Source organism: Camelus dromedarius, chromosome 8 (genome assembly GCF_036321535.1).
Source record: "Camelus dromedarius isolate mCamDro1 chromosome 8, mCamDro1.pat, whole genome shotgun sequence".
Taxonomy (NCBI): Eukaryota; Metazoa; Chordata; class Mammalia; order Artiodactyla; family Camelidae; genus Camelus; species Camelus dromedarius.
Window position 1 is genome coordinate 35084703 of NC_087443.1, and position 14224 is coordinate 35098926.

Below are 14224 nucleotides of genomic sequence, written 5' to 3' on the forward strand. Positions count from 1 at the left end.
TCACTAGTTGGAAATCACTGATTTAAGGGAAAAAAAGCAGGTTCTAATTGCAGCTCTCTCTCTCACTAGCTGGATGACCTTGAGCAAATCGTTCTATATGCTTCAGCTCATTTTTTCAGTTACTGAAAAGTGTGGAAAATGTTTGTTTTGTTTACTTTAGGAGATTACAATGAGTAAAAAATATATATAAAGTATTTAAAAATCTAAATGTGATATATAAAACAAAAAACCTTGAAAAGTGACATATTAATAGGAAAGAATTTCATACTATAGTAAACACGAAGGCATCAGCAGAGCACCTCTAACACACTGAAAATTGAAATGGAAAGTCAACATACAGTGACTAACGTGTATAAATTTAGGCACCTTAAGAGAAGGACAACCATCATTCCGGTGTATTTATAAGGATGTTTGTAAAGAATTTTGTAATAGCAAAAAATTAGAAACATACTTTTTTTAAACATGGAAAGATTTTTTTTAAACAGTCTTCAAAACAGTGTTTATAATATGACCCTTTTTTAGTTTTTAAAATTCTGGAGTACAATATTCCAAATTGTTAAATGGTTATAACTAGGTTGTGGAACTCTGGGAGATTTTTCTTTCATATATGTTCTTAGTTGTACTTTTAAAAAACTTATAATAAGTGTGTATTATATTTATAAAGAGAAAGAATAATAAAAGTTGCCCCCATAGCAGGAAAAAAAAAAGCTTCAATGACACCAGTAGAAAAAAAGGGAGCAAAATTTGGCTGTAGCCTAACTGATGGTATCTAGCTATCATCAATTTATCCACCTACCTACCTATTTATCAAATACATGCGTGTATATAAATATACATATGTGTGTCTGTATCTATATTGACATCTATAGCTATACCTGAAGAGGTAATCAGAATGACAAGTAGGAAAGGGAAATCAGAGGAGAAAGAATCAGCAGTGTTGACCCAAGAGGGCCCTATCTGCTCCTGATCATGGTGCTGGCAGCCCTAGGCCAACATTGTCAGATGCCATGACTTATTATTTACCATGTTCCAATTCATGCTCATGCAGTAGCATTCTGATTTCCATTGAGTTTTTTTTTAAATAGACTTCTTTATAGAAAAAAAATTTATAGGAGATTATGACATTTGGTTTGCACTAACATCTTTCTCATTGTAAATTAACAAATTGGAACTGTGGATGCCCATTACTCTTTCAGAAATTTGGTTAATGTAAAATACGTTGCTAAAGAATTGCATCATTGTAAGAATTTTTGAAAAACAAATTGGGTTTCTGAGCTTGGATAGCTGAGGCCCAGACGATGAAAACTGGTGATTTCATCAAGGTAATTACAAGCTGCAAGTTTTATGACAGTAAGCCAAATGGACTTCCCTAAGAAGCAATCCTGTAATTCAATGTGCGAACCTTTAGCATGAAATAAATACAAGGCAGGTGTATCTTGGAGACCTTGCCATATGATATTTCAACAATATGAACAATAGGGATGACATTTTAGCTATGATCCAGCCTATCATTCTTATCTTGGAGTTGTAGATAAATTGAAGATCAGAGAAAGTCAGTTATCCAAGATTGTGGTTGATATCAGCTCAAACTCTCTTTCCTCCAACTTGAAATTATAATTGGTGCCTCCTTGTCCAGCATATGAAACTATTTTCCATAGCCTTTATAAAATAATATCACAGCTGTAAAACGCACACATCCATGACTATATCTCTTTCCTGTTTTGAAATGCATTTATTGAGTAACTAGTATGTTCAAAGCACTCTGCTAGGTTAAGATTTTCTTCAGATCTACTCTGTTTTATAATATGAGTAAATGTTGAACACTGGGAGTAAATGTTTAACATTGGGGGAAAATACAGCTATTTACTAAAAATCTAATACCTGCCAGGCACTATTCTAGATATGCTACATCTTACTTCATTAATTATTTTCTAAATCCTTAGGATATGTACTATATAAGTTCTCTAATATTACCCTAAATGAGTGCACTTCATTCCATCCGGCCATATCCAAGATTATCATTAAGTAAAAATTGTTGTTACTGAAAAGCATTTATTAATCATATAATTATATGTAGCACTGAAGTGTCACTGTAATTGAATGATCTTAGAATAATAAGTTATAAATGCTCACTCAGAATGGAAACTAGACGCAATGACAGTTTCCCTTTAGGACGAATCATCAGTTAGTACTCCCAACAGAAGAGGTTCTCTTCTCCCTTGCTACACATTAAGCATCCCCCACCCCCTGCAAAAAAAATTCGCAAAAGATCACATAGTATATCATTCCATTTATATGAAATGTCCAGAATAGGCAAATCTGTAGAAACAGATAGTAGATTTGTAGTTGCCTAGGGTTGTAAGTGAGGGGATTGTTGGAGGGAAAGAGGAGTGACTGCTACTGGATTTGGAAATTTGGGGGAGGAGGGGGATGAAATGTTCTAAAATTGATTGTGGCAAAAGCTGCAAAACCACTGAATTGTATATTTTTAATAGTTGGTTGAATTGTGTGGTGTTTGAATTGTATCTCAATACAGCTGTAATTTTTAAAAAGTTCTGAATTTCTGCTGTCTCATTGCACAATCCCTTCAGATTGATCCTGTGAGACACCCTCACAGGGGTGTTTTGTCATTAATGAGTTATAACTTAAAAAAATCATATAAAAATGAATTCTAGCATAGAAGATAGAAACTTATAGAAATCATGGTGAGTGATAGATAAATACCCCAACTGGGGATAACTCATGTGCATCATAAAATAGATCACTGATCTAGTTCTTTATGAAACAGTAACATACTGAGAAAATCCTGGCCCCCTCCAAGATTCTGTTGTCTGTCCTCAACCAGCTCAACCACTCTGTACTTCACTCATGAAAAAAGCCCACTGTTGCCCACCGAGTCCTATTTGTGTTATCTCTAATCTTTCCTTTTTGGCTCTGCAGAATCTCATTTATTTTTTATTTCACTTGGAGGTACCCTTTCCTCATTCCTATTCCACATGGTTTTACAAATTTTCTAGGACAGCCTCCTCCCTTTACTCCAACACTTGGGGGGAAAAGAAACAACACCTACACACCGCAGAGAGCCCTAGTTCAACAAGGTGAAAAGCAGTGGTTCATATGAATATCTGGGTGAGGTTGGATACAAGAATACTTTTATTGCTCTCTTAATCCTTAGATTCCTAGAGGCACCTCTTTCCTGGGCAATATTAAATCTTTCCATTGTCTGGATATCCCCTTAAGAAATCTCCCAAGGTGAGTTACTAGGGAGGGCCTTACCTGGCACAAACTGCAGTGTTTCTCCACAGGAGGGTTCCACCGGGGCTCCTGGCCCTTCACCTCACTTGTTGAGTGCCAGGAAAGCTGCTGTGGCTTTCCCTTCCTGGGCTTGCCCATCCTGCTAATTTTAGGCTGCTTCCTCATGTGGCTGGGCTGCCATGGGTGTCAGAGCATGTGGCTCCCCTCGGAGGAGCTATTTTCTCCTATGAACCTCATTTATTTGTTTATAGCTTCTCTCCCTTCTCCTACCCATCCTTACCTCTGTGAGGTTGAACTATTTCATAGTGAAAATAAAGTATCTTTCAGAATTCCGTTCAATCTGAATTTATTCCTAAATTCGGGAAACTTTAGATTTTAGTTGTACTTTCCAGTAGCCAGATTTCAAATCATGTTTATCTACCAAATATTCACTAGCTTTCCTCTGTGGATACTATGTTACAGTGATGACCAAAGCAGATGTGTATTTGACTGATGTAACCTTGATAAAAGATTTTCTAAACTTTCACTGTGTTCTGTACTCTCTGTTAAGATGTGGGAAGCCCCTGCCCTCAGAAAGTTCACAAGATATTTCAATATACATAGAGATTCAAAGAGATAGGGCTTATGAATTCTTGGGATTTTGTTTTGATATAATGAATGGATTCACTCATTCAGTTAATCAGTAAAAATGGACTTGAGATTATTCTATGGATGTAGTACTCTGCTAGGCACTGGAGGGAATAAAAAAAAATACAGGTCCCTCCCTTAGAAAATTATAACCTAAACAAGGAACTGTTGCTCAACTGACAAATACTTAATATATGTTTATTACATACATATTCAGTCTTTTCCACTGAGAGCTTCTTGTCTTTTTTCCCTAGAGACATTGTTTTGAACAATTTTTTACAATAAATAACATTTTCTAACAATTTATTTCTCATATTTTATTATTCAAAGATAAAAATTTTGCCAACTAGAATTGCTAATACTAAACAATTTGTATTCATTCATTCTTAGGGCTACAGGGGTGAAAATATCCACGTTGCTGACCTTGAGCTAACAGTCTAGTGAGGGAGAAGACAGGCAATTGATTATGTTGCAATGTGGCAAGCTCTACAACAGAGGATGGCACCAGAGAGGAGGGAGTCTCCCAACTATCACAGACAGGGCAAGTCTTCATAAAGGAAGTACTGCCTGAGCTGAGTCTTGAAAGATTGTAACTTCACAAGGTTGAAGGAACAACATGAAAATGTAAGAAGGTGTGAAGGAGCATATTTCATAGCTTATAAAATAAAGAATCTGGCAAGGATAAGGTTGCAGAGGAGGATAGACTTGATTATGTAGGATGCTGAGTGCCTAGATAATAAAGATTTTAAGAAGATGTGATCAAAACTGCATTTTAAAAAGATCACCCCAGTGGCTGTGTGGATGAACCAAACAGCCAAGACTACACGTAGTTCACAGGCTGTGGCAGAAGTGCAAGCTGGATTTGATGATAGTTGGAACTTAGGTAGTGGTAGGAGGGAGGAATGGTTTAAATAATTACAGCTACAAAGCAAAGAAATTATGTTATCATATATATTACAGACATAATCAAACAAATTGCTTAGTAACTTGAAGGATATAAACATACAAGTGCAATAGACAAAATGAATAGGCTAGGAAGCAACTCAAGGCTTTCCTTTATATTTCCCCCCGAGCATTTTGCTATTTTATGGAGCCAGAGGGGTTGAAGAACCTGGAGAAGCCATTCTAGGCAGTCAGTCAAAGCACAGATGATGACAATCAATGTAACAAGACACATCTGAATACATTCAACTTAATAGGATTTTTTGAGGTGATGGAGATGTTAATGTATGTGGTAATCATTTCACAATGTATATGTGTATCAAATCATGACATTGTACATCTTAAACTTATACACTGTTATATGTCAATGATATCTCAATAATGCTGGAAAAAATATTTTTATTCAACTTGAACAGAATAAGACTGAACATATCCATTCTTTCTTTATATGTGTAGATAACTGGCCCTGTAAGTTCATGGTCTGGGCATGTCTTCTACATGAACATAACTAAGCTCCCCAATACTTAGAAAGAGATCTTTAGCACCTTGTTGAGTAAAAACTTTAAAATTCTCCAAGATCCACTGCATAAACTTACATTGATTTCTATGTCTGTATAACATACTTTAGAGTATGGAAAAATATCAGAGTGATGTTCAGTTAATGTTATCAGTGTGTATCTCCTGTGGTGGTATTTCTGTCATTTTCTTCTTTATATTTTACTGAATTATTTAAATTATTAACAATAATTACTAATGTTTTAAAATAGAATCTATCTAAATTTCTTAAAATGAGAATTTCCCATACTGAACAAATTTAATTTTAAAAAGAAGAGTTTTACTTTAAGTAAAAGAAACCATCTTATCCAGTCTATTTGTAGCTAAGAGAAGGGTGATAAGGTGTTTCACCCCTACTACAGATTAATTCAGTGTATAATTATATTCTCTGATGATGTAGTACTTAAAAAAAAATGTTTTCCACACTAAGAACAATTCTAACATTCACCATTCCATGGGATTTCTATTTTATTGTCAACACTCTCAGAGCTTGCAGCTGGGAGCAGTGTGAAAGCTGTTCTTTGGAAGTTAGCTTGCTGGGTAATACTTCCTTTTAAAGATTGAACAGATGAAGTTTGTTGTTGAAAGTGAACAGCGCACAAACCTTCAATTCACCTCTTCATATCCCTATGTTTACAAAGAGTAATTTTTCTCCTTTTTAAAAAAAGTAAAACAGCAGCTTGGACTGCATGGCATTTTCCTTGGGCAAACATTTCTGTCATTTTAATATGGTTAAACTGTATTTAGGCAATGTGGAGGTGGCAACTATAATTTGTCTTCTAGGAACACTCTGTCCTTTCTAGTCACTACTGCTCAACTGTTCTTTCAGGCTATCAGATCTGACACTGAGACTATAAAATGTATTTTCAAACTCTAATGAAAATCTGTCCATAAAAATGTTTGTGTTTTGTTTATTTCTAAATGCCAGCTATTATGGCAATTTATTTCATTTTTCCAAAAGAAGCATGAGTAGCAGTACACATTTTTTTACAATTTTTAGTCAGTGAGTATAAAAGTTATGTGTATGCTGAAGGCAACCAACAGCTGGTTCTAGAGTACATAAGGCATTCTGGGGGGTGAGGGAAGTGGGAAGGAAGTTTAAAAAGCTTTCCTGTCTCCTTACATGTGTGGCTTCTGTGCTGCTTTCATAGGATTTTTAATACTTACTTAAGAATCTGAAATGTGTTGTCAATTTCCCTTATAAAAATGGTGATTGAATAAGATACATGGCAAGTCTGTTTCTTTTATACTATTACTCTGAAAGTTATTAATAAACGATTCAATAGATGAAGATAATCATGCTGCAGTTAATTTCTATTCAAAGAAGTAGTACTGTTTATTTGACTGAAACCTGTAGTTAAAATTAGTTTTAGTCCTGATCCTATCTGAGGGCAGTGAGGCATGCCATGTATATGTGTATATGTATGTGTGTGGATACATGTGTCTTTGTGTGTACATGTGCATACAGTATCACCCTTTGATTTGATGTAGGTAATTTTGCTAATTTACTTTGGTATGGGACTGGGCACAAGGAACAAAATAAAGGAAACTTTTCAGATTTCATATTTCTGACAGCTAAATTAGAACTTCCTAACCTCAAATATCTTTATAAGACCCTTTGAAAACAGTAGTAACAAAATAGTTGAGTTTGCTATCCAAAAGTTTGACTGTTAAGCCCTAATAGTTGAGATTCCTCCTCTTTATTGCTATCTTAATTTTCTTCTTTAAAGAAGAACATAGACTTAAAAGAGTCATATAAGTAGAGGTCCCACACTTCATACTATTTTCTTTGCTGATGCTCATTATTAATTAGAACTCGCAGAATTCTCATCTTACAGTTGCTGTGGAATAAAATTAATTCTAAAGCATAGTTTATCATATAGTTAAGACTTTGTATTTTAAAACAATTTTTATTCTTAACTGCCACAAAAAATCTTACCGCACTCCCCCCCCCCCCCAAAAGACAGGCATTTTGAGCTCTTTCTCTGTTTAGTAACTGGAGTGATCACGCTGTAATTTCAAAGGCATGAACACATCCCCACATACTGGTCAACGGCCACATTACATGTGAATTTTTTCAGGCTTAATGCCTGTTTGAATGCCAGCTGAATTTCTATAATTAGGGGATGCAAAGCAAACACAAAGAAATTATAGAGAGTTATGAAAAGAGAGCATTTTAAAAATGTTTCAGGTATTCATAATATGATCATTACTACTGTTTCACACTGGGACACTGAGAAGAAAATTGGAGTCAGAATGTAAATTTAGAGCAGGAAAGGAGATTAGTATAAATGTGAGAATGAAAGTTGAGAAGAATTCTATAATAAATATCCAGATTATTATTTATGTTGTTGATTATGTAGCATATATCATAACATAATATTATTAATAAAATTGTTTTGCTTGCAGCCATTAAGAAGAAGGGCAAAATTCCTTCTGTGCTTTCTCATTTACATGGCAGAAGAGAGTTCTTTCCCCTGTCTCATTCACTTTGGGACTAGGTCTGTACCCGCTAGAATAACAGAAAAAGGGCTTTTTATAATGCAATTCAAAAGGGAGAAAAAATCTTTATGGGCTGAATTGTGTCCCCCTCAGATTCATTCGCTGAAGTCCTAACCTTCAATACCTCAGAATATGACTGTATTCGGAGATAGGGCTTTAAAGAGGTAACTAGGGTAAAATGAGCAGTCCCTAACCCACAACACCTGGTGTCTCCACAAGAGGAGGAGACTAGGGCAGAGAGAACACAGAGAGGGAGGAATGACCGTGTGAACACCCAGGGAAAAGAGGGAAAAGGTAGCCATCTGTAAGTCACAGAGAGAGGCCTCAGAAGAAACTAAACCTGCCAACACCTTGATGTCTGACTTCTAGCCTCCAGAACTGTGAGAAAAATCAATTTCTGTTGTTTAAGCCAACCACTCTGTGGTATTTTGTTGTGGCAGCCCTGCCAACTAATACAGAAATATACTCTTGGTTTTTCAAACATAAGGTCAAACAGACCACTTGATTCTTCCTAGTCAAAACCTGCCCTCCTTCTTCCCTCACCAGCCAAACTCATCTTGTTAAGTGTCCTCATGTCAGAAAACTACCTGTGGCCCAGAACCCCTCCCATTCTCTAATCCCCTACAAACCTTCCATCACAACTCTGTTAATCCTACTACCAAAGTGTGTTTTGAATGTACCTTCTTCATTTTATCTCCATCACAACCACCTGAGTCCCCACCACTATTATCTCCCATTTGGATTACAGCAAAATCCTAAATAATCTAACTTTGTCCATTTTCACCCTCCCCTAATTCAGCAATCCTGTTCAGTTCAGCAGCAAAAGGAATCTTTTTCTTAACAAATAAAATCGTTGCCCTCCTCTCCTGGCTTAAAAACCCTTAGCATTATTTAGAATAAGATTCTTTAATGTGCCCTTCTTGATCTAAACTCTGATTGCCTATCACCAAACATATCTTGTACCCCTGTGCTCCATCCACACTAATTTTCTGTCAGTTCCTGGAAAATGCCATTTCTTCCTGCCTCAAGGGCTTTACTTTTCTCCCTCCACCTAGAATGTTTTCTCATCACTGTCTTCACAGGGCTTGACCCTTCTCTTTGTTTTAATAACAACTGCTCCATTGAGGCCTTCATTGTCCATTCTATTTCAAGGACTTACTGCTATTCTCCATCTCTATCCCTTGCTTGTTTCCTAGTATTTATTACAATTTGAAAGACTTATTTGCCTGCCTCTTTTTTCCCCCTTCCTATTTCTACTACTAGAACTGGGAAGGCAGCACAGAGTAGGTGTTCAGTAAAGATTTGTTGGAAAAACTTGTAAAAGATCGGACTGTCTTGTGTATATTCCAGGCTGAAGCCATAATGCTAGGTCAAAGACCAAGGAGAAGGGATGTCCATGGGGCCCATAGACAGGGGATTAAAAAAGCAGAACTCTCCAGATGGAGAGACTCATTGAGGGACTGAAGAAAAAAAATGTGCAGGCAACTGCTTGATTGAAGGCTCTAACCTTGGAAAGCAGGAGTGTGTAAAATGACTACAGGAGGCTTTTCCTGTTGTCAGCTCAAGGTGGAGTCCACAATTTGGTGGCAATAAGTGATGACCTCTTTTGGACAGTACCATCCTGTCCTTTCAAAGTTAACAGTAAAAGGATCACCTTGCCATACGTGCCATTTCCCCATTGTTGGAACTTAAGTTGTTTAAAATTTTTGCTATTAGAAATAACATAGCAGTAAACATCCTTGTTCACACTTTTATTTGCCTACCTCTTTGTTTTTCTCTCTCTTGCCTGCTAGAATTGGGAGAGTGGCACATAGTAGGTACTCAATAAAGGTTTGTTGAATGCACCTTTTATTTCCATAGAACAGAGTCCAGAAGTGATATAATGTAGGTAGTTTAGTGGAATGTCCTACAATAAATACTGCCATTATTACGAACTATTGTTAAGTGAAATTTACTGACTCTTGAAACATATTGCCAAATTTGTTTATAAGAAGGTTGTGATAATTTACATTGTTGCCAGCACCATCATTTAATTCAATAAATAATTTTTGAGCACATACTGTAGGCCAGGCAGGACTGTTCAAGGTATTAGGGAATAGAGCACTGGGCAAAACAGACAAAATCCCTGCCTTTATGGAGTTTTCATTCTAGTGAAAGAGACAAACATTTATATATCTATGTATATATTTATAGATTGTATGTAATTGGTTATTTTGAATGTATCTATATATGACATGTAATATAATAAATATTGTACATTTATGTATTATACAATAAATATCAGGTAGTGATAATAGATACGAAAGAAAATAAACAGGATAAGATTATAGAGAGTGAGGGGGTACTTTTTTTGGGTAGGGTGGTCAGGGAAGACTGGAGAGGTGACATGAGCAGAGACTGAAATGAAGGAAATGAGGTGGGGTACAGTACAAGTAGTATGGCTGGATGGGAGGTAGCAAGAGGAAGAGTGGGACGGAATAAAAACCTATTTTAGTGGTACAGTCTGAGCATTAGTTTTTTTGTAAATGAAAATAACACAATAGGTAAAACATATTTTACTTTTATTGTAAATTAAAATTATATCATGATTGGTGATATGGAATACTTACCCAGATATTCTCTTTCTACTTGTAGTTCAGGAGAGATAATATTAGTTATAATAAAACTAACATTTACAAAACACTGGCCTTGTTCAAGGCCCTGTACATGTTATCTTATCAAATCCTCACAACCCAGTGAGCTATGGATTATTAACTTCCCTCATTTATAGAAATTGTGACTGAGAAGTAATTTTCTATAAAACAGAGCATGAGTAAATGTCTGTAGATGTCTTTGGGAGGATAGGACAGAGGTCTAAGTGGCTATAGGCTCAGGCTCTGAATCCAGACAAACCATCCTTGGACATCATAATCATCATCAATACCTCATGCTGCTTTTATACAACAAATTCACATTATCCTAATAACCTGATCCTATGTTTGTCTCACCTTAAAGGTAATCATTGGCTATTTTCTAAGATCTTGCATCACAGTTTCATAGATTTATATGGTTAAAAGGAACATCTAGAATTCAGTTTCTACAAGTAAGACCTATATTTTAAAATATTCTAGAGAGAGATATATCCATGTGGCTGAGATAGGTGTCCGAACAATTCATGCTCTCTCTTCCACAGCATAAAATATTACCTGGAAACCCAGGGGTTATGTTTCCCAGTTTCCTTGTATCTAGGTGTATAGTTCTTGCTTCTGTTATATGTGCAGAAGTAATATGTGGCACCTCCCAGACAAAAGCTTTAAGAAGCTCCTAATGCCCTCATCTCTCCAAGTTCCCGGAAATAAGTTTTCACTGATTAGAAACACCCGCTCAGAATGTTAAAAAGGTAAAATACACTCTTATTTTCTTAACATTCACATTTTAGTGTTTGTTGTAGCATCAAGTACCTGTCTTAAAGATCTCAAATCCCATAACTTCCCCTTTAATGATATATTCTGAGACATCAAGTCCTTAAAGTTAAAAGACAACTAAAGTCCTACAAGGGCAATGAAGCCATCAAAATAAGACTAAAGTATATTTCATGGGCATTACCACCACTCCAATATTGAAATTATGCTTGCTTTGTTTAAGTATCTTGTCATTTTTACACTTATTTCCGTAACATTCAGAAATAAGGATGTAGGTTGAATTGGGTTGCCCAGACCTAACCTCCAGTATCTGAGAATGTGACCTTATTTGGAAATAGGGTCTTTGCAGATGCAACCCAGTTAAAAAGAGGTCACAATGGATTAGGGTGGGTCTTAATCCAATGACTGGTGTCCTTATGTAAGAGGAAAATTTGGACACAGAGACACAGGAAAGAACACCATGTAAGATGGAGATGGGGATTAGAGTGGTATGTCTGTAAGTCAAAGAATGCCAAGGATTGTCAGCAACCACCAGAAGCTAGGAGAGAAGTAAGGAAAAGATTCTCTGTCTGAGGCCCCAGAAGGAAACCAATAACTATTGCCACTTTGATTTCAGACTTCTTGCCTCTGTAACTGTGAGACAATAAAGTTCTATTGGTCCAAGCCACCCAATTTGTGGTAAATTGTTATGGCAGCCCTAAGAAACTAACACACACATTCTTAAACATATTCTAGCACAGACAGTTCTTAATCTGAGATATATTTTTCATTGAGATAAAGAAACATGGCTCATTGTGGAATTCTTTCTAGGTCCTCAGCATTCACTCTGAAGTCAAGGTACAAGAAAAGTCTAAGGTAAAATTTCAGGAGTGCCTTGTTTGAAGTTTTCCTCCTTGACTGGTCTAGGAAATCGTTTGGTTTTTGTGAATCTGGCACTCTAGCCATACACATTACTTAATTTTCTCTCAATGAAGGAGCCCCTACATTTTTAAGTTTCTCTTCCAGGGAGAGTGCACAAAATGATGGCAGCCATCATTTCATCAGGAGCCTGAATTGGTGGTTTTGACATTTAATGCCAGTAGCCTCCGTCATTGCCGTGAATGTATCTGGCAACCTCTGATTAGTTGAGGCTAAGGGATAAAATTAAAGATTTCACCCGCCTTTAATACCTATATTTATGACGTTTTGACTGTTACTTCAAATTCTCCTTGGAGAGAAGTAGAATAAAATAAGAGAGACTGGAACCAATGATCAAAAATACAAGCCAAAAACGAATAAATTTTCTTCACTTAAAGGTCCCTGTGCACGCTGAAACGCTGTTACAAGACAGACCAAACCCCTCCATTCGTCTTGCAAACTACAACTTCTGTATTTCGCATTTTCCTCTTAAGGAAACGCAAAGCAGCACAGTGCGCAGGCGCCCGGGTTGATGTGCCCTGGGAAGATTCCAGCGCAGGCGCGCGGGCCGGGAAGTGGGCGGGCTCGCGCGCGTGCTCTGAGGCTCACTTCCGGCCGACCCCTCCCCCTCCCCCGCGTTACCACCTACCCCTCTCCCTTCTCCCCAGTCTCTCCCCAAATCTCCCCACCCCTAGCGCTCTCTGCCTCGCTCGCCTCCTGTCCTTCCCCTCCCGCTCCATCCGGGTCGCTGACGGCTGTCTTTGGACTGGACAGCGGTGGCGGCTGCTTTTCTCTCGGGAACCCAGTAAAGTTTCACAGGAGCCGAGGAGCGGAGCAGCGGAGCAGCTTCACCGACGCCGGAGGAGCTCTAGTTTTCGCCTCCTCTGGCTGAAGGAGGAGGGTCCGGGAGCTGGAGACCTGCTTCAGCTGCCGCGTTTCTTCGCTCTCCGGGGAAGCGCCGCCCCCCGTCGGCCTGGGCTTCCCCTGCCTGGAGGGGCCGGGTGAGTCGTTGCCCCGGTGGGTTCGGGGTTGTGTGACGGCGTTAGGGAGGGGGGGCAGGCCGCCTGGGCGGATACAGGCCGGCCTGGCCCAGGATGCTTTCTCAGCGTTTCCTCGGGGTGGGGGGTGGGGTACGAGGGCAGTGTCGGGGCCCCGGGGCTGGAATGTCGCACCTCCCTGGGGAGGGGCCTCCCTGGGCCTGAGGGCCGGCGAGCGGCCGAGCCTCGTCCGCTGGCCTCTGCGGCAGCTGCGGGCGGGCGGCTGCCCTGGTTGACTGATCGGCCCGCGAGGTTGGGTGTGTGCAGATGATTTCTCTCCCCCGGCCCCCCGGGCTGATCCGAGTGGATGTTCTGGGAATGATGGAAATAAACTGCTTCTCATTCCCCTACCTGTTGCTGGCGAGAGGACGCCTTTCCCATACCCCTCTGACTTTTTAAAGGAAAGGCTGGTTAAACCCCGTGCTCTGGAATCGGGAGTGTTATTCCTATCCTCGCCTTGAAAACAAAACCAAAAACAAAAACGGGAGACGATGCAGAACTCTCGGGAACTGTCGAGTTCTGATGCCCCAAAAGAATGAAATCAAACTTTTCTTAATGGATGGGTCATGGAATGAGATAGCTTCAGCGTTTGCTAGCCTGCACGTAAAAAAGTTCGGTTTTGAAACAGGTTTTGTGTAAGGAATGTTGGTGACTACACCGGGAATAAGACTGACTTCCTATAAGTGTGTTATTTAATAATGCAATATGTCTAAAAATCTGTGTAGGTTTAGATGAAGTGAACTCTTTATTATCCTTGTCTTTAGAAGAAATACTTAGTCAGTGTACTGGAAAGTTCTACAGATTTCGCCAGCAAACTATCAGTGTCCCAGCCCCCATTCCTATTCTTGAAAAATTGGCAGTGCCGGAGTTATTTGCAGATTTTTTCCATCTTCAAATAATTGTCTCAGAGGTATAGATAGATACAGATTGCCCTGGGGAAATACTTTTCAGTCGCGGTTACCACTCAAAATAGAAAATGTTGAATTTTGGGGAGAATCTTGATCTTTA

At 38.4% G+C, this 14224-nt stretch overlaps 2 protein-coding genes across 8 annotated transcripts in view; both read left to right on the forward strand.

Moving 5' to 3' along the window:
• The first annotated feature begins 10646 nt into the window (after positions 1–10646).
• On the forward strand, positions 10647–13855 carry LOC135321855 (uncharacterized). The gene is made up of 3 exons (XM_064488593.1): positions 10647–12137; positions 12578–13180; positions 13618–13855. Exons 1-3 carry the CDS (start codon positions 12067–12069, stop codon positions 13853–13855), a joined length of 912 nt encoding a protein of 303 aa, XP_064344663.1. The 5' UTR covers positions 10647–12066.
• The window catches only part of HERC4 (HECT and RLD domain containing E3 ubiquitin protein ligase 4), a 142569-nt gene continuing 141194 nt past the window's right edge, over positions 12850–14224 (forward strand). For 4 of the 7 annotated variants that reach the window (XR_010381941.1, XM_031461207.2, XM_031461208.2 and 1 more), the window contains exon 1: positions 12857–13180. The gene's annotated coding sequence lies outside the window, so the exon portion shown is untranslated. Of the gene's footprint in view, positions 13181–14224 lie in introns of all 7 variants that reach the window. The other 3 variants (XR_010381942.1, XR_010381943.1, XM_031461212.2) reach the window with 2 other exon arrangements.

Bases quoted from the DNA above. Each gene is read 5' to 3' on its own strand.
- LOC135321855 (XM_064488593.1), top strand. From the start codon at position 12,067: ATGGCTCATTGTGGAATTCTTTCTAGGTCCTCAGCATTCACTCTGAAG. The intron at 12,138-12,577 runs GTAAAATTTCAG...CTTCACTTAAAG, and splicing joins AGGTACAAGAAAAGTCTAAG to GTCCCTGTGCACGCTGAAAC. The intron at 13,181-13,617 runs GTGAGTCGTTGC...GACTTTTTAAAG, and splicing joins CCCCTGCCTGGAGGGGCCGG to GAAAGGCTGGTTAAACCCCG.